The sequence below is a fragment of the Triticum urartu genome, chromosome 7A, assembly GCF_056163025.1.
Source record: "Triticum urartu cultivar PI428250 chromosome 7A, HENAU_Tu73, whole genome shotgun sequence".
NCBI lineage: Eukaryota > Viridiplantae > Streptophyta > Magnoliopsida > Poales > Poaceae > Triticum > Triticum urartu.
The window spans coordinates 558,323,509-558,342,687 of record NC_141879.1 but is presented as its reverse complement, the minus strand read 5'-3'; the positions used below and the strand labels follow the sequence as shown (position 1 = coordinate 558,342,687).

Below are 19,179 nucleotides of genomic sequence, written 5' to 3'. Positions count from 1 at the left end.
CCATATTGTAGTACAGTATCGTAACTCCTTCGCTGTCAGCCTCTTATTTATCGAAACAATACTTAAAAAGCTTTGTGTCTCACTCTCGCTCGTCCATAAAGATGTGATTTTGCTGTCGCGGTCACAGGAACAGATCCTCCTAAAAAATTAGTTAAGCATAAGAAGGAAGCATTCCCACGCAACGAACAAGCAAGTAAACCAACAACCATCGCCAGCACTAGAAAGGTTAAATTATCAAGGTGTCGCCGGCACCCAGTGACACCAATCATCGGAGCACAATAGAAAGCGACCGTGCAACTCGTTTATTTCTCCGCGCACGCCAACTGCACTCGGTTTACAACGCCATACGTACCGTACCGTACCGTAGCGTGAAGCAAAGCGCTGGTGAATGGTGATGGTCGAGAGCTGTAACGTGCACGCCTCCGACCCACTGTTCCTTCCACCCTTCGCTCGCTAGCTGCTGGGTCGGTGCGTCGGCGTCACCCTCACGTCGGTCGGTCGCATGGTGGCCATGGCGCGAGGCGCCCGAGCCGTGCCGTTTCATCCCTTTTCCTTTTTTTCCTTTTGAAGGGCCGAAGTTTCATCCTTTTCCGGTGTTTGTTTCCTTCCGCAGCGTCACGCCATGATGTGGCACGGAAAATGGCAGTTTCGTTGTATAAGCTACTAGGGTTACAAAGTCGTACATTTTTGCAAGGTCGTAAAGTCGTACAGTTTCATGTTCTTTACGCGATATGGCATTCGATGATGTGGAATCTCATGCCAATGGTATATTGGACATATGCCTGTATCCTTTTTTTTCTAAGGAAAACTCCTCGTCTATTTATCAACTGTCAAGATAATATAAAGAAAATCAAAAGTAGAAGTAAAAAATTACATCCAGGTTCATAGACCATATAGCGATGACTATAAACACTGAAGTGAGCTGAAGGCACGCCGCGGTCATTGCCCCTCCCTGGCCGAAGCCAAGCAAGCCTTGTTGTAGTAGATGGTCGGGAAATCGTCATGTTAAAACCCCATAGGACCAGCGCACCAGAATAACAACCAGCGCCGATGAATAGACCAGTAAATCGGAAGTGTCCAACCTGTAGATACACGAACAAAGACGAACGAAGATCGGTTCCACGTGAATCCATTGAAGACAAACGCCGATCGAATCCCATGAAATCTGCCGAAGACAAACCTCCACACGCCCTCCGATGAAGCTAGAAGCACCACCATGACATAGGCTAGGCGGGAATAAAGTTATTCCATCTTCAGAGAGTCATCATCGCCTCGCCTCTCTAGCAGAACACAAACCCCAACAAAACTAAAAAACACACACATAAAAACGAAGTCCTCTCGCTCGCAAGAACCGAGATCCACCATGCCTTCATGACCCTAAGACCATAGAAGACGTGGTAGACCGGCGGCGCCGGCGGCGGCAGGAGGCACAAGAAACCCTAGGTGGCTGGCTGCCTTGGGTACGAGCGAGCGATCCTCACTAACATGTGGTGTGTGGTTGAGTATGCATGTGTCCCTCTTTCAGAAACGTGAAAAAAGACAAGGGCAAGGTATCTGCAAGTCATTGTTCATTATGTCAACGGACCGATGATGAACACAGGGCATGTGGCAAGCTAATAATACGCATACATGTGCATTGTACAAGCTGATGATACGTGTACATGAACGAGGGGATATACTACTAGAACTTAAGAGAAGGAGAAGGTATCTGGAGGTCAGCTTCATGATGCCATGTCCACGCTTTGTACTCTTGAACCTACTCATGGTAGCAGCTAACATGGGGCAACACACCCCCCTCGTTCGAAGTTGACAATTTTTCCGAATATTCTAGGTTGATAATTGGAGGCGGTGGGCATGTTGATGGCGAAAATGTACGAGAGCCTTTTCTTTTTGCAAGAAATCATGAGGGTGTCTTTGATTAGCAGGAAACCATATGATTGAAATGGTATGCTCATCTCAATCCTATATAATTTTAGTTTGCTTGATTGCATCACAGAAAACACAAAAGGATTATCTTAAAAAGATTTGAGTGGATGCTAGAAATCTTATAAAATATATTATAAAGAAATCCTTAGGAATTTTTTATATGATTTGATCCCACGAATCAAACAATCAACACAGGAGAAATCATAAAGATTCTAATCCTCCAAAATTTCTATGAAAATCTTTTTGATTTAAAGGAGCCCTGAATGCTGCGGGATTTTGACGGGTGCTGTAATGAGCCTCTAGAATGGTATATATAGGCGGTATTTAATATTTTGCCACACATTTTTTTTCCACGCAGGTTGGTCCCATTTTTATAGGTATACATTTTTTTTGCCACTACTTTTGTCAGATACTTGATGATTTTTGCTTCTTCCAAAATTGGCACACCCTATGTTATGGTTGTAGAGGCAACAAAAGATTAGGGTCTGTCACTAGTAACACATCCATAATAATGATGAGTAAGGTGCGAGTACGACAATCTTATAGTGAAGGTCATTTTACACCGACAAAAAAATAGCATTTTAATGTTTTTTTCGAATATGTTCAATCGCCTTGGGCGGTGCATGTCTTGGTCGTATGTTAGGAGAGGTGTTGAACCGTTCTAGACTTTCCATGGTGGTGGACGTCGAATTCCTCTTCTCCACGTCGGCCAGAGTCACACGAGTCCACTCAAATACGAGATGGCTGCTCCCCCGATAGGGTCTTCGAGTTATACCACTCTTTTCTTCGAGTATATTTAGGCCTTATACAATGCAAGGTGCTTGGAAAAATAAATTGGGCTTTTCTTAAGTACCGGTGTTTATATGCATAGAGTAGACACTTAATTAGGTGTCTCTTCTGTAGAAATAGACATTGATGCTTCAGAAAAATCCAATTTATTTTTCTAAACACCTCGCTAAGTATCTAGCATTGTACAAGGGCTTAGGTTGAAGATGAATTCACTCCAACCACTTGGTGGTCTAAATGTGGTAGGGGTTGCTATCATTAGCAAAAAAAATATTGCAGAAGATCCATGGTAACAATGATTAGGGCAGTGACCCACTGGGTGGTCTAAATGTGATAGGGGTTGCTATTATTGGTAAAAAAAACACAGATGACAAAAAATCTCTCGTAGCAATGGTTAGGGCAGTGACCCACTGGGTGGTCTAAATGTGATAGGGATTGCTATTATTGGTAAAAAAATACAGCTGACAAAAGATCCATGGTAACAATGATCACGACAGTGGCCTACTGTGTGGTCTAAATGTGATAGGGGTTGCTATCATGGGCAAAAAAATACAACTGACAAAAGGTCCATGCTAACAATGATTAGGGCAGTGGCGATAGGTTAAATCTAAGAAGCCACCCCACATAGTCCATTAGCAACGAGAAATTTGCAGAGGCACGCAGGGGCGCGTGCATGCATTTCGTGGGCCACATTTTTGCCCTTGGTTTCGCACATCGCACACCAACTTCTTGTTTACCTCAAGTTTTGTTTAATAAGACTGAACAACTTGTGAATAAATCAACTATAATTGCCTACCGCTATAAGTTTCGCTATGCAAATCTTATAGCGAACAAGTAGATGTGCGGGATGTGCGATCCACAAAAGTGCGTGTGCAACCCTGCGTGCTCCAAATCTCCTCACCGTGATGAACCCTTCTCGTCTCTCCACTGTGACGAGCTTTCATAGGCTTTCATCTGGAAAAAATTAAATTTAACAAATTAGGCCTATTTAGTTTTTCCAAAAAAATTGCCATGGAAAAAATATTTTCTTGAACAGAAAAAGCAAAAAAACATAAAACTTACAGTTGCATACCATACTTAACAAAACCGCATCCTCTAATTTATAATTTTGTGATGGTATATTAAAAAAAGTGCAATGTTCTGTAAAACAAAATAAAATTGCCATGCACTGATTTGTACTAGAAAACAGGAAATGATTCGAGGGCAACTTTAACAGAAAAAAAATGTTTATCTAGATCATGGCAAAAAGTATGAAAATGGTTTAAAATAATAATTCACCTAAATTTTCTTCCGTGACTAGCAAGATGCCTTTGCATTGCACGGAATATCAAAATGCAGTTTTTTTACAAAACACCTGTTGTGATTGACCCATGCGGGAGTAACCCCATGTGTTAAAACTAATGATATCTCGAGAAAAGAAGAGATAAGGTGAGGAGTGGGGTGTGGTGGTGATTGGTGGTCGGACTGAGCGGAGGCATGGGGATGAACGACGCCAGCAGCAGCCACCATGCCAGATTGTTTCAGAGGCTTCCTTTTTTAATTGCTCGACAATGAGGTTGCGGGAAATAAGGATAAGCGAGGGAAGGCTTTATTTGTAAATATGAAGAGAGATGCATGTATTTTTATAAAATTGTCATAGTTTGCTTTCTATCTGTTAAATATAGATCGAACGGTCTATATTGCATGATGGGAGCAGGGCTGGTCCTGAGAATTTGGGGGCCCGAGGCGAAACTAAAGCACGGGGCCCTTAGTATAGACGTCATAATAATAACAATGAAATATGTATATATATATATATATATATATATATATATGAAATATCTCAATAGCACTTTAATGATTTCAAAATCAGTATGCGAATCAAATAATTTATACATATTACCTTAAAATTTTCTTCTAACATTTCTCTATGCAAAATCACTTATGATGACGTCGATGTCAATCTCATCCAATAATTTCTTCTCGTTCCATGATGTAGCAATGGAGATATTAGGATAGCAACCAACTTCACTGACATGCTTGAAAATCTGCATACTCTACAGGAAAACATCTTACAATAGAAGCAAAAAAAACTTTGTCGACATTTTGATTAAACTAGCCATTTTCTATAATGTTGCTCTCCATTGCTTAATTTCCTATGATGATGAGCATTTGAAAAATGTCTTCCTGCTTCATCTACAGGGTATTCTATCCCTCCCCCCCCCCCCCCCCCCCTCTCTCTCTCTCTCATAGGCCCTTTCTCAACTAAGATGTCTCCTGCTTTATTATCAAGATTATCTTAATTTCTTGGATCGTAAATACCCGGATTATGAATAGATTATTCATCAACACTAGTAGATTGTGCATGTGCATCCAATGAATTACCTACATTTCGGAGCCACTTACATTGTTATTGGTGTCAACATTTTCTTCTCGCTGATCATATTCTGAAATCCCAATAGTTTACTGCTCTTCCTCTATGGCAATCATCTCCAAGTAATCATCTTGGTTTATCAAAGCAGTGGAAGCATCATTATTACTCTTAAGAAATTTATGCATATCTCCGCATTGTGATTGTACCAATTTATCCACAGCCTTCTTACTATTCCTTTTATCGCTACCCGATGCATACGTCCTGTTGTTTCTGGATACATGATAACACACAAGGCTGAAAACAAAAACAAACGCTGCATCAATTGTTGAACGGTACTGGCTTATGCATCAAGGGACGGCAATATAATATACCTGATGATCGATTTGGTGATGAGCGTTAGTGCGTGTGCCTGCACAAAATTACAGATGGGGATCCCTGGAATTGAAATCAGTGGAGAACTAGATTAGACGTGTCCCTAAGTGCCTATACAGAATTACAGATGGGGGCCTAGGAAGTGAAATCAGCAGCTAATTAGGTACGAAATTACCAGGACACAGGAGGGAGGAGGCGGCAGTACCAATACGAATGTCGGGCGTCGGCGGCTTAGGGCTCGAATAGCTGCGCCTGCCTGATTGCCGTGATGGATTTGGAAGGGCTCGCATGGATCGCTCCTTTGTTCACGTGAAGGACGCGGCCCCCGATCGTGATGGAATAACAAACAAACCGATCGATGGGGTGGGCGATCGGCCTATGCAGCTTTCTGCGCTCGTGCGTCTGTGTGAAACACTAAGCCCAGCGCCCAGCCCTTTTTTTTTTCTTGACGTAGGCCCATAGCCGACCAGGCCTAGCTGTTGCATACCTCCTGGGTGGGCCCCCCTGAATTTTGAAGGCCCGGGGCGGCCGCCCCCTGCCCCCCTCAGGGCCGGCCCTGGATGGCAGACACATCATCATCATTAATTCGATTTTTTATAAGATCAGATAATCTTACTCAACAGTGCCTTAGAAGTGGGCAAAACTCATCATCACACAGACCCTTCGGCCGAGCTTTGCTAAACTCGGCATTTTTATACGGATTCCAATCTACATGGAGAGGTGGCATCAGTTAATTAGAAATTGAAGGGGGCCACAACTAAAATTAAGGGAGGACACGTAATCCTGTAATGCCCTCCGTGTCAACTTCGTCCATAAGTCTAGAATTATTGCCCTTCGGCCTTGGTCCGAGAATAAGGGCACATACATTGGTTTAGACACCTGTTGTCTATACTAAACCTCCACATCATCTATAGACAGCCGTAAAAACACCCTTCACAAATGGGTTGTCTTTTAGGCTATCTGTAGCATTACAAATTATCAAATTAAGTTGATCAGGTTAAAAATACTCTAAACTTAATCATCTCCGGCTGCCCTGAACACGGCATCCATCAGTCATCCACGACGAAGACGACACCATTATGGCAGTCCGGCACGATGCTCATCCCGGGGACACTAGTGATTGAGATGAACTCGAGAAATTACCCTAGTAGATAGGCACGCACACACAGACGCGAACATCCATTGCTCCTGAACGCATAACATGCAAAGTGATGGATCCTTTGATATGTGCAGCCTTCATGTAAGCTAGCTAGATACAGATCGCTATCACTTGATCGACCTACGATTAATTGACGAGCCAGATCCGTACTCGCCGGCTTGCAGAGTTGCGGTGGATCGGTCCATCCAAGCAGCGCGGCAGCCGGCCGGTACGGAGGATTGGAAGGCTAGATACACAGTACTCTCTCCATTCCGAATTACTTGTTTTAAATTTATCTAGATACGAAGGTATCTAACATTAAAATAAGTCTAAATACATCCATATCTAGACAAATTCAAGACAAGTAATTTGGATACCTCCGCATCTAGACAAATCTAAGACAAATAATTCGAAACGGAGGGAGTACAATGCTAAAAGTCGTCGGTACCGACCGAAATTGGGCAGAAATCACATATTTGACCTGATGGCGAAATCAAATCACAAACTGACATGCTCTCGAAATTTTTTCACAATGATGACCCTTTCGTGTGGCGCCCGACAGCTAGGCGCCGCACACTACTATGCAGCGCCTCGGACTGAGGCGTCGCACCTCCTGCCAGCGTGGCATCCCTGGACTGCAGCGCCTAAGGCTTGGGCGCCACACTGTGTAAAGTGCAGCGTCTATCGCTTGGGCGCTGCACATTGACTTAAGCCACATCGGGCCAGCCCCTCCCAGGCAGTTCTTCCCCCTCTGAGGAAGTTGCTCTCTGTACAAAGAGTGGCGGCGGCGCCCCTTTCGGATCCCCCTCCACACACCTCTCAGATCTGAAGTTTTGAGGCCCGGATTTGATCTCCAATCCCTCCTACTAGGTAAACTCCTCCGTTCCCTTTCTTTTCCTCCGTAAATTCGTTGCAATTTTAGGGATTTGCCCAAGATTAGGTGGTACCTTTGATTTGCTAGGTTTGGATCTTTGTTTGCCCAAGATTAGGTGCAGCCTTTGATCCCCCCCCCCCCCCACACACACACACTATATGATTCTTGTTAGTGAAACCTAGATTGTATTTTTTTTAGATATATATGAGATGCCTAGTTTTGTAGATAATTATGAGATGTTGAGTTTTGTAGCTATATGTGAGATGTTGAGTTTTTTTAGATATATATTAAATGTTGAGTTTATTTGAAATATGAGATGTTGATTTACTTGAACACATATGACATATTAGATATATATGAGAATTTACAATCATTTACTCATTGTGTGAGAAGGAGATGTTGAGATTCTTGTAGATGAATACATATGAGATGTTTAGATGAACACATATGAAATGTTTAGTGTTTACCGATATTTGAGATGAACTCATATATGTTTATTGTTTGAAATTTGTAAGGATGGTTTGGCTTCTCGACAATGTCTACCACGAAACACCGGGCCTACATGATGCGCGAGAAGGATATGATAATAACGAGTAATCTAAATATTTTACAAATTTGCCTTAAGTTGAAATTTACATGCCCTAAGATTTGTCATTATTTGTTTTTTGCAGAAGCTTGAACCACTGAAGATTCGGTATCACGGGGTCTCTGGTCGTGCCATGCCTTACGATGAGCGATACACACCGTACATCAAGCAGGCAGGACTACTCCCGTGGATTCAGTTGGTCAGCCGGTCCACGTCAAATCTGAACGCTCCACTGGTGTCCGCTCTTGCTGATCGGTGGAGGCCGGAGACGCACAGTTTCCATCTTCGGACTGGGGAGATGATCGTGACGCTCGAGGATGTCTCGTTGATCACCGGTCTTGCTGTCGACGGGAGACCTCTCTGTATGAGCACCGATTCTAATGGGTGGCGCGAGCAGATGATTCCTCTTATCGGTATGGCTCCTACCGAGGCCGAGGCTAATGTAGAGGAGGGAGAAGAGAAGAAGAGAGGGAAAGGAAAGCAGCCGGAGCTGCTTTCACGTGGATTCAAAATAACTTTGCGACGTGCCCTGCGGATGCCACTGATGATGTGATCCAGACACATGCTCGTGTCTATATGTGGTACGTTGTCTCGAGGACTTTGTTTCCTGACTCCACGGACAAGAACGCTCCATGGATGTGGCTGAAAGCATTGACCGTCTTCGATAGCAAATGGAGTTGGGGTACAACGACTCTTGCGTACTTGTACCGACAGGTAGTTGGTTTGTTTTGTTATCAACTCATTTGTTCATTATCAATGCATCCTTGCTGTCAACTTAACATTGTTTTTCTTTCATATGCAGTTGGACGGTGCGTGTCGCAGTATCACAGATAGTGCAGGCATTGGTGGTAATATGCTTCTACTTTCTGTATGGAGCTGCGAGCGTCTGCCTGTTGGACGCCCGAAGAGCGTCAGGTTTAATCCTTGGTATAAAGATGAAGATGACGAATTACGGCGCCCCACTTGGGCTTACAAGTGGGATGTGATTTCCGAGATGACGAACGATGTCAATCTCATGTACCAAAAGTACATTGCCGAGTTGGACACGATTATGCCTGAGCAGGTAACGAGGTCATTACTTCAGTCATTTTTCTCATGCTTGCCTGAAAAAAAGTCACCAATTTTCCATTGTTGCCCTATTTCATAGATGGTATGGCAGCCATATGGCGCCGATGATAGACTTGGTTACATCGAGAAGTTTTCCATCAACCCGATGTGCTTGCGGGATAGGGATCTCTGGCTTATGTGGTGCCCACTGATATGCAACTGGGCGGTTGAGTTTCATTTGCCACATCGTGTGTTTCGTTAGTTTGGTCTGTTCCAGCCTCACCCGCCGGAATGGGTGGATACGGACAAAGCACTTCATAGATAAGAGAGCATGAACCGTATTGACTAAGCATCGTCACTCCTTGATTTTGCTAATGTTTGGTTTTGTACCATGCAGGTTGGACAGGAGAAGGCAGCGGAAGATAAAGGACTGGGACAAGCATCATGCTTCGTATGTTACCCGCTTCCAGCTTTGTGTGGAGCAAGCTCATAGTAGTGCACGCGCCAAGCTTCGTGAGCATAGTTCACTTGATTTTGATAACTACATACGATGGCTTCTTGAAAATACTCGAGTTGAGATATGCCCACCGACATATAATGAGGATATTCTTGAAGAACCCATAAACTTTGAGGATCTATCAAAGGGGAAGTACAACAGAGATGTCAGGGTAGGGCACGGAGTCTCTGCTGTTCCGGTGATTAACTATGTGGTAAAGTGTTCCTTGTTTACTTTCACGTTGGCCGTATTACACATGTTTGAATGGCTAACGTGTTCATTCTTTCTCATCCGCAGCACACCGAGATCAAGAAAGCAGCTGATGAGAGCCAGTCTATTCTGGAGGAAACACCGGTTGGAAAAAGGCAATGATGATGGTTCACCACGAGCATTTCTCAAGGTACATATCGCATTCACTATGAGAGCCAGTCTATGTTGCGGAGTCTGATATCTTATACACTTGTTCATGTTATAGCGTCAGGCCAAGAAGTTAAGGCGGTTATCGAATCTTCTCGGTTGCCGTGATCCCGAATTTGATGAAGCATCTGCCTCTAGGTCTGGTACACCATCAGACCCCTTATCTCACTATCAGAGGGACGATATGAGTTCCTCACATACTTATCTACATGATGAGGGTGCGGTCACCCAAGAGGTATGACTAATCCTCTAGATGTGATTCTCACTTGATTACGACGCCGGTCTTCACCATATTGTTTGATTGTGTGATAGGGCCATGAGCTTGATGATGACATGACTTTGGCGGACGCTCAAGTTTGTTATGCATATATGTTCAAGCCTAGGCAGCTCAGACGCCGGTACACGCCCAATGACTTTGACAACAGGGGCAACCCAAAGGTGGTCGTAGGGACCTCGCGGATGGCTAGCTTGGATGATGAGGCTGTTGGGGAACGTAGCATAAATTCAAAATTTTCCTACGTGTCACCAAGATCTATCTATGAAGTCATCTAGCAACGAGGGAGGAGTGGATCTACATACCCTTGTAGATCGCGCGCGGAAGCGTTCAAGAGAACGGGGTTGATGGAGTCGTACTCGTCGTGATCCAAATCACCGATGATCCTAGCGCCGAACGAACAGCACCTCCGCGTTCAACACACGTACGGTCAGCGTAACGTCTCCTCCTTCTTGATCCAGCAAGGGGAAGGAGAGGTTGAGGAAGATGGCTCCAGCAGCAGCACGACGGCGTGGTGGTGATGGAGCTGCAGTACTCCGGCAGTGCTTCGCTAAGCACTATGGAGGAGGAGGATGTGTTGGAGAGAGAGAGGGAGGCACCAAAGGCCTGGGTGAGAAGTCCTCCATCTCCCCCACTATATATAGGGGGGCCTAGGGGGGCGCCGGCCCTAGGAGATCCAATCTCCTAGGGGGGCGGCGGCCAAGGGAGGAATCCCTCCTCCCCAAGGCACCTAGGAGGTGCCTTCCCCTCTTAGGACTCTTCCTTAAGGTTTCCCCCACCCTTAGGCGCATGGGCCTCTTGGGGCTGGTGCCCTTGGCCCATATAGGCCAAGGCGCACCCCCTACAGCCCATGTGCCCCCCCCCCCGGGGCAGGTGGCCCCACCCGGTGGACCCCCGGGACCCTTCCGGTGGTCCCGGTACAATACCGGTGACCCCGAAACTTGTCCCGATGCCCGAAATAGCACTTCCTATATATAATTCTTTACCTTCGGACCATTCCGAAACTCCTCGTGACGTCCAGGATCTCATCCGGGACTCCGAACAACATTCGGGTTACTGCATATACATATCCCTACAACCCTAGCGTCACCGAACCTTAAGTGTGTAGACCCTACGGGTTCGGGAGACATGTAGACATGACCGAGACGACTCTCCGGCCAATAACCAACAACGGGATCTGGATACCCATGTTGGCTCCCACATGTTCCACGATGATCTCATCGGATGAACCACGATGTCAAGGACTTAATCAATCCCGTATACAATTCCCTTTGTCTATCGGTACGACACTTGCCCGACATTCGATCGTCGGTATCCCGATACCTTGTTCAATCTCGTTACCGGCAAGTCTCTTTACTCGTTCCGTAACACATCATCCCGTGATAAACTCCTTGATCACATTGTGCACATTATGATGATGTCCTACCGAGTGGGCCCAGAGATACCTCTCCGTTTACACGGAGTGACAAATCCCAGTCTCGATTCGTGCCAACCCAACAGACACTTTCGGAGATACCTGTAGTGTACCTTTATAGCCACCCAGTTACGTTGTGACGTTTGGCACACCCAAAGCACTCCTACGGTATCCGGGAGTTGCACAATCTCATGGTCTAAGGAAATGATACTTGACATTAGAAAAGCTTTAGTATACGAACTACACGATCTAGTGTTATGCTTAGGATTGGGTTTTGTCCATCACATCATTCTCCTAATGATGTGATCCCGTTATCAACGGCATCCAATGTCCATGGTCAGGAAACCGTAACCTTCTATTGATCAACGAGCTAGTCAACTAGAGGCTTACTAGGGACATGGTGTTGTCTATGTATCCACACATGTATCTAGGTTTCCTATCAATACAATTATAGCATGGATAATAAACGATTATCATGAACAAGGAAATATAATAATAATCAATTTATTATTGCCTCTAGGGCATATTTCCAACAGAGGCGGAGGAGGAAGTGCGGGAAGAGGAGGCTCGTCCACCCAGGAGGAAGAAGATTTCCTGCAAGCGTGGCACCAGGAACACGCGCGGAAGGCATTAGTGCTTGTGTTTGTTAGTGCTCTTGTAGCCGTTTCATTAGGTTGATGAACTTGTGAGGTTATGTTATATGTTGGTGAACTCTTACTAGTGTGATATTTGTGTTTGTGAACTAGTAGTAATGTTGAATTGTCCTAAATGATGTGATGTTCAAGTTATTAATTGTCTTTGTTCAATATGTGCAGTTTACAGTAATTTTAGCGATGTTCAAGCAAGTTATGTGAGTGCTATATGAGGCCAAAATGGCATCTGTTTCTGCAGTTTGGCAGTTAACAGCACTGCAGCGCCCAACACCCAGGCGCTGCACTGTACTGTGCAGCGCCCAACGCTTAGGGGCCACACCATACAGTGCAGCGCCCGTCTTGTAGGCGCTGCTCAACTGGCCATGGCTATCCAGAGAGCCACAAAAAGCATGCAGCACTGTCCGTCCACGAAAAATACCAAGTCAGAGTGCAACGCCCAAGAGCCAGGCGCTGCACTGTACTGTGTGACACCTATCCCTTGGACGCTGCAGTGTATAGTGCAGCGCCCGTGTTCTGGGCGCTGCACGGCTGTTTACTAGAAAAACAGAGTTCACAACACGTTCATTTCACCGGAATATCATAATACTTACAATGACTGCAGCATCACAACAATTTGAACAAACACAAATTTTATGCCGATGAGTTCATAACTTAAGTCAATTCAAACATTACTACGACATGGTTCACGACACATTCATTACAAATGACAAATGGCAGCTTGCCCTAGAAGATATTTCACCAACATCTCACATGCCCTCACAAGTTCACGACACATTCATAGAAGATAGTTGACGACGAGTGCACCGAAGCGAAGTCCCTACTGAGTAGAGCGAGGCCATTTCCCCTTCTTGTCACGTGCCGAGTCCTCCTCTTGCGCCTCGCGAGCCTTTGCAAGCTTTCTTGCCCTCTCCTCCTCACGAGCAAGTTTCGCTTGGCGTGCCCTCTCCTCCTCTCGTTTCTTTCGCTCCATCCCCTTCTTCTGACGACGCTCTTCCTCCAAGCCTCTTCGAAACGATTCTTCGAACCGCCGTTGCCGCCTAAGACAATCTTGGTATTGGTCCTTTTTGACATCTTCTGGCACTTCAAGATCTATCCACGTGAAGTACTTGCATAGAGGAGGCGGTGACTGCATACACCTTTTTGTTAGTGTTGACACACATTTGAGAGTAACATTTTACTTCTCGAGCTTACCGGTGGTTGGTCATAGGCGTTAGTTGGAAGTGCACGATCATAAGCATAGTTCGGGCATACAAAATATCTCCGCCCTTCCGTCCATGATTTTTTTCGGTCGGTAGACACCTTCACCTTGCAAACATCTCCACACCAACATGGCGGGATATTGACATCTTTCTCCTTCACCTTGTACAAAGATGCGTCCTCCCACTTGTTCGACATGTCTTCTTGGTTAGCACACGGTGGCCTAGTCATGGAACCGGATGAAGCCATGCCTACAAAACCGAGAATTCTTGGTCAACCCTAACCCCCACTTAACAATAACCACAACCCTAATCATAGCATAACCCTAACACCAACATCAAACACACATAACCATACCAAATTAGCAAAGAAACATAACATGATTCAACACAAATTCCCAAATCCAAGCCAAAACTAGGGTTTCCCCAAAGTAGCAAGATTTGAGCAAATGTGACAATTCCTATGGATGAAAACGAGGGGATCGGAGGAGAATACCTTAAGGGAGGGGTTGGCTTCGAAATCAACGGTCAAGGACTCCGGATCTGAGAAGGATTTGAGAGGGGGAGAGAGGAGGGCATAGGGGAGGCACTGCGCTTCGGGTTTATGTGGGGGTGTGGGTGTGTGGGGTGGGGATGGGTGGGAGTGGGGTGAGTGCAGCCTAATAGATGTCCAGATGTGCAGCGCCTAAGACCACGGCGCCACACTGCACAGTGCCTTGACCTTAGGCGCTGCACACCTGGACATGCCAGTCCAGAGAACAACAGAACCGTTCCAATAGCTTTTGCACCCGCAAAATTGCTAAGTCAGCGTGCAGCGCCTAAGGCCAAGGCGCTGCACTGTACTGTGTGCAGCGCCCAAGCGATAGGCGCTGCACTTTACACAGTGGGGCGCCCAAGCTTAGGCGCTGCAGTGCTGTCTGTGGGGCCGCAACTGGACCAGAGATGCCACGCTGGCAGGAGGTGCGACGCCTCAGACCGAGGCGCTGCACAGTAGTGTGCGGCGCCTAACTGTCAGACGCCACACGAAAGGATCATTATTATGAAATTTTTTCGAGAGCAAGTCAGTTTGTGATTTGATTTCGCCCTCGGATCAAATATGTTATTTCTGCCCCGAAATTGTAGCGCTACAGACGATCTGTAGTTCTACTGACAGGCCCCCTCTCTCTCTTCGTCCTCTTTTTCCACGTCATAAAAAGTCTGACTTGGCGGCAGACAGCTAGGTCACTACTGTTGTACATGCCCTAAAGAAATGGACGAGACCGTCGCCCCACTCGCCGTCACGTGATGACCCAATGGCCTTCCCGCCCCCTTGCCCCCCGGGCCCATCCGTCATACCCCACCTGCGCCTCCCATCCTCTCGACCCCACCAGTTCCCCCCTCTCACCCCTAAAAAGAAAACAGTCCCCCGTCTCAAACACCTACCACTGACACCTCTACCCCACATGTCAAACTTCGATTCCCCACCCTCCTCCCCTCGCGTTAAAAGGAAAGAGGAGAGGAGACCAGAACCCCATCGTCTTCCCCAAGCCGGAGAGAGAGCCTCACCCGCACGCCATTCCCCGCCGTTCCAATCCTCCGCGCGATTAAAAATCCAACGAGCCGCAGTATTCTAGTATTCCCCAGCCCGCCCCCTCCGCCCTCACTCCTCCGCGCGCCCTCGCCCTCGCCCCCGCACCAAGGCCGCACTCCAAAGCAACCGCCCGTCGCCATCGCCATCGCCCATCGGCGACCCGCCTTCCCGTGCACGGAACCCTAGCGCGCTATAAGAGCGCCTCCGCACCCATGGCGCCCGCGGCAGCATCCGCATCGGCATCGGCATCGCTCGCCGCCACCGCCACCGCCCCGCACCACGCCCTCGCGCCCCCGCGCGCCTCCGTCTCGGTCGCCGCCGCCGGGAGGAACAGCGGCCTGTCCGTGTCGGTCGGCGTGCGCTCCGTGCCGGGGATTTCTGTGGTTAATTCGCAGCGGAGGAGGATGGTCGCGGCGGCGGCGGCGACCGAGATGGCGCCCGCGGCGAGGGGCGAGGGCGGGGGCAAGCCGTTCGTGGACGAGATGAGGGCCGTCGCCATGCGGCTGCACACCAAGGACCAGGCCAGGGAGGGGGAGAAGGAGCCCCAGGCGCCCCCCGTCGCCAGGTGGGAGCCCACCGTCGAGGGCTACCTGCGCTTCCTCGTCGACAGCAAGCTCGTCTTCCAGACGCTCGAGGACATCGTCGACCGCGCCGCCGTCCCCTGGTGTGAGTGATCGCAAGCCCTCGCTGTTTGTTTGCCTTCCGTGTCTTACTTTTTCACCAGTTAAATTTCTGCGGCCCGTGTGCGACTGCGGTGTGTGGCAGGTGACGATTTCGTGCTACAGTTGATTTGGCCGCAACAGTCTATTCATAGTTATTTTCTTCTAACGCGATAAAATCGAGTGTACAGATAGAGAGCCAGGATTGAGACGGGCAATAGCATTTTTGGCCGGGTTTGTTTTGACTTTTCTGAATCGTTCTGATGCTTGCGAAAGATATGTTGTCCTAATCCTAAATTCCTAATCATGATTTACTAATCCAACCTATGGTATACACAGATTTAAGGGCCGCTGTTATTGCATTTGCTTTCAAGGAAATATATTCTTAATTTATTTAAAACCAGGTATCACACTGAAATTTTTAATAGAACGGTGTTTGTATTTTTGCTATTATAAACTTGTGATGGGATGTGCTTCCAAGACTAGTGGCAGATCGAGAGTTTGCAATGGAGGTTATCTAGTTGAATTCAAGATCCGAGCCACAAAACTGTAATGAAACATAGGTGTTTAGATGTTGCAAAGTGGCATGCTGGATTCTGGCATGAAACTGATGGCAGATCCAATTATATACCTGGGAGGGGATCATGTTTGACCCCTAGGTGTCTAAAATGTCCGTGCATGTTTGACCCCTAGTTTGCATTTACATGTTTGACCACAAGTAAATCGAATTATAAGAGCCTTTTAGCATTTATGTGTCGAAAATGTTCTAGAGGAAACACTTCGCTCTACGCTTCACAGTCTGAAGTATTTTGTCAGTAATTTTCAGCATGGCTAAATACTGCTCATATATCAAGCTATCAACTAAAAAGTATTGGGCATTTCCATTTGCATTTACTTGTGATTTGGTATGCTGTATTTGTTTGCTTAACACATAAGTATATAACCTACTGGGATAGTGGTTTTTGCTCTCTTTGACAAACCTGTTGAAAGCTTCTCTGTGCCATCTTATTCGTGCATGGTGGATTCTTCCCATTTAGAATGATTACCGAAGCCATTTTCTGCTGCTTTCTTTTGATGCTTTTCCCAATACTTCTATCTTCGTAAACCAGCGTTCTAAAAGGCTCTAGGCAGTATGAGCCTATGAGGGCAGGGTGTCGCTTAGTGCTTACCCGGGGTTAGGTGGCTGGCAAGGCAAGACAATTTCTGCAGGAGGTGGTACCTTTCACAACACTGTTTGCAGGGCAACCTTCATCTCCCTGTGTCTGAAGGGCTCTTTCTCTTCTAACATATTTCAGTTTTATGTGCTGTTGTTATAATGTTTCCCCAGCTATTGGTTATGGTTTTGTCTGGCGGCTTGGGTGAATTTGTGTTCACGTCGTTTATTATTATTTTTGCAATAAAAATAGTAGCTTGCTAAAAAATAGCAAATAAATGGTTTAAGATTGATACTAGTACCTATTTCAGTTGTAGTTTTAAAACTAAAATTGGTCATTAAATTTGTGTACTTATTGCAAATAAATGGGTTAAGATTGATTGTCTATCTGTTTTGATGATTTTTTTTGTTTCTTTTTCTATTTGAACTTGTGAAATCCATCTTGTTGACATTGACGACACCTTTAACGGCATAGTTCTATCAAGAGTAACACTGTGGTTACTTGGTTAGAACAGCGAAATTTAGCAAAATCGACGGTACATAGTTTTTTCTGTTTACAACAATAAACATCATAATTACTGAAATCTCATAGTGGTATCGTGGATGGTTATATAACCTGTTTCTGCATTTAATTTCTCTAGGAAGAATCTGGAATGTTTCTTTTATCATTGTTAGATGCTGTGGATTGACAATGTAGTTATTTATGCCTTTCAGATGCGGAGTTTAGGAATACTGGGTTGGAGAGATCCGAGCCACTGAAGAAAGATCTGGAATGGTTCACGGAACAGGGTCACACCATTCCAGAACCAACTGCTGCTGGTACTGCATATGCTTCCTATCTGGAAGAGTTGTCTGAGAAGGATCCCCAAGCATTTATCTGCCACTTCTATAATGTGTACTTTGCTCATACTGCTGGAGGCCGAATGATTGGCAAAAAGGTACGTCTTTGCAGAAATAGTCTTGTACCAGAACGTTCATCTGAGTCAAATAGTGTGTGTTTGAATGGCTCCACATATTGTTGTAAAACATGTGTTTGCTGTTGATGCTGGTTCTTAAATCTCATTCTTCTGGTTGTGCTGATTGAAATTCCAACGTGAGGTACACGTGTGGTATTACTGTGTGTACTTCGTTGATCATATTACATAGTACATACACATCTATTTCTATATCTAGGACTTGTGCTATGTAGATATAACTTTATATTCATTCTATAGCTGTCGATTTCGGTTTGGACCTAGAATCCTGGTTTTTTACTTTTCAAATCATGGCATCGTGCCAGCCTGTAATGTCTGTGTGGTGTGAATGAAAGTTAGTATTTGTTACTCTATGATTTGACATCCTTTAACGGAGTAACCATGCCCTCTCTTCATTTCAGGTTGCCGAGAAGATTCTGGACAAGAAAGAGCTGGAGTTCTACAAGTGGGAAGGTACCCTGTCCCAGCTGCTGCAGAATGTCCGCATCACACTAAACCAAGTTGCTTCTGTAAGTCCAAGAGCTTTGATTTCATGCTCTTATTCTTGTCTGCTCGTTTATCCTCACCGATTGGTCTTAACCTGCTTACATTCATTCACCATCAGAGCTGGTCTCGGGAAGAGAAGGACCACTGCCTGGAGGAGACCGAGAAGTCGTTCGCCTACTCAGGAGATCTCCTACGCCAGATATTCACCTGAGCCAAGAACGATCTCCATTATGTTTTATGATAAACATTGTAAATACTAAGCCATGTCTGTGCACCGGGGAGGAACATGCTCCGTCAGGTCTGAACTGCCTTGAAATCAAATTGTCATATCATATACTAATAATCCTTCCATTGCATCTGCCTGGTCTTTGCCTTTTGCTGATCCACACTTTGGCCGTTTGCTCCATGGGTCTTACGTTTCTCTAAGGATGACCTAGAAGGAATTCTGTCATCCTAGCATTGTAGCGTCACGTCATCCTAGCATCGTAACCCTAGCTGCGTGCTGGACTGCAAGCGGTGTGGAAGGTGTGGTAGCTAGGGTTTGGTATTGCAAATTCCTGTAGTTGTTATATAGTTTGTCCTTGCAATTTCTTTTGTGTAGTGGTGAAATCGGAGCTGTAGTGTTGTGGGGTGACATGGCGGCAACGATGCCCTGATAGCCTGTGAAAGATGTTTGGTGCTCGACAATGGCAACCTTGACGGTGTTCCTCTCCTCGGCGACGTGTGTATGTCTTATTGTCTTCATGGGTAGCGAGTGCCCTGTCTTGTAGACGTGTTGTAACGGTTTTCGTTGTGGATGAGCCGC

General features: G+C 45.9%; 3 protein-coding genes across 3 annotated transcripts; 2 read left to right on the top strand and 1 right to left on the bottom strand.

The window, feature by feature from the left end:
* Window positions 1–8,168: 8,168 nt before the first annotated feature.
* On the top strand, window positions 8,169–9,950 carry LOC147960444 (uncharacterized). The gene is made up of 5 exons (XM_087533355.1): window positions 8,169–8,477; window positions 8,838–9,098; window positions 9,183–9,250; window positions 9,480–9,777; window positions 9,876–9,950. Exons 1-5 carry the CDS (start codon window positions 8,169–8,171, stop codon window positions 9,948–9,950), a joined length of 1,011 nt encoding a protein of 336 aa, XP_087389481.1.
* A 3,144-nt stretch (window positions 9,951–13,094) lies between these two features.
* LOC147960443 (uncharacterized) lies at window positions 13,095–13,782 on the bottom strand. The gene is made up of 2 exons (XM_087532568.1): window positions 13,528–13,782; window positions 13,095–13,462 (listed from the first exon to the last, which is right to left on the bottom strand). The coding sequence occupies exons 1-2, from the start codon at window positions 13,780–13,782 to the stop codon at window positions 13,154–13,156; spliced, it is 564 nt and encodes a 187-aa protein (XP_087388694.1). The 3' UTR covers window positions 13,095–13,153.
* A 1,259-nt stretch (window positions 13,783–15,041) lies between these two features.
* LOC125525216 (heme oxygenase 1, chloroplastic-like) lies at window positions 15,042–18,730 on the top strand. The gene is made up of 4 exons (XM_048690227.2): window positions 15,042–15,768; window positions 17,629–17,852; window positions 18,290–18,397; window positions 18,493–18,730. Exons 1-4 carry the CDS (start codon window positions 15,315–15,317, stop codon window positions 18,583–18,585), a joined length of 879 nt encoding a protein of 292 aa, XP_048546184.1. The 5' UTR covers window positions 15,042–15,314; the 3' UTR covers window positions 18,586–18,730.
* The last annotated feature ends 449 nt before the right edge of the window (window positions 18,731–19,179 follow it).

What these genes read in the sequence shown, in the direction of transcription:
- LOC147960444 (XM_087533355.1), top strand. Translation starts at nt 8,169, where the DNA reads ATGCCTTACGATGAGCGATACACACCGTACATCAAGCAGGCAGGACTA. An exon ending in CTACCGAGGCCGAGGCTAAT is followed by an intron (nt 8,478 to 8,837) that starts GTAGAGGAGGGA and finishes TTTCATATGCAG; the next exon opens with TTGGACGGTGCGTGTCGCAG. An exon ending in ACACGATTATGCCTGAGCAG is followed by an intron (nt 9,099 to 9,182) that starts GTAACGAGGTCA and finishes CCTATTTCATAG; the next exon opens with ATGGTATGGCAGCCATATGG.
- LOC147960443 (XM_087532568.1), bottom strand. Translation starts at nt 13,782, where the DNA reads ATGGCTTCATCCGGTTCCATGACTAGGCCACCGTGTGCTAACCAAGAA. An exon ending in ACGCCTATGACCAACCACCG is followed by an intron (nt 13,463 to 13,527) that starts GTAAGCTCGAGA and finishes AGGTGTATGCAG; the next exon opens with TCACCGCCTCCTCTATGCAA.
- LOC125525216 (XM_048690227.2), top strand. Translation starts at nt 15,315, where the DNA reads ATGGCGCCCGCGGCAGCATCCGCATCGGCATCGGCATCGCTCGCCGCC. An exon ending in CCGCGCCGCCGTCCCCTGGT is followed by an intron (nt 15,769 to 17,628) that starts GTGAGTGATCGC and finishes TATGCCTTTCAG; the next exon opens with ATGCGGAGTTTAGGAATACT. An exon ending in CACTAAACCAAGTTGCTTCT is followed by an intron (nt 18,398 to 18,492) that starts GTAAGTCCAAGA and finishes ATTCACCATCAG; the next exon opens with AGCTGGTCTCGGGAAGAGAA.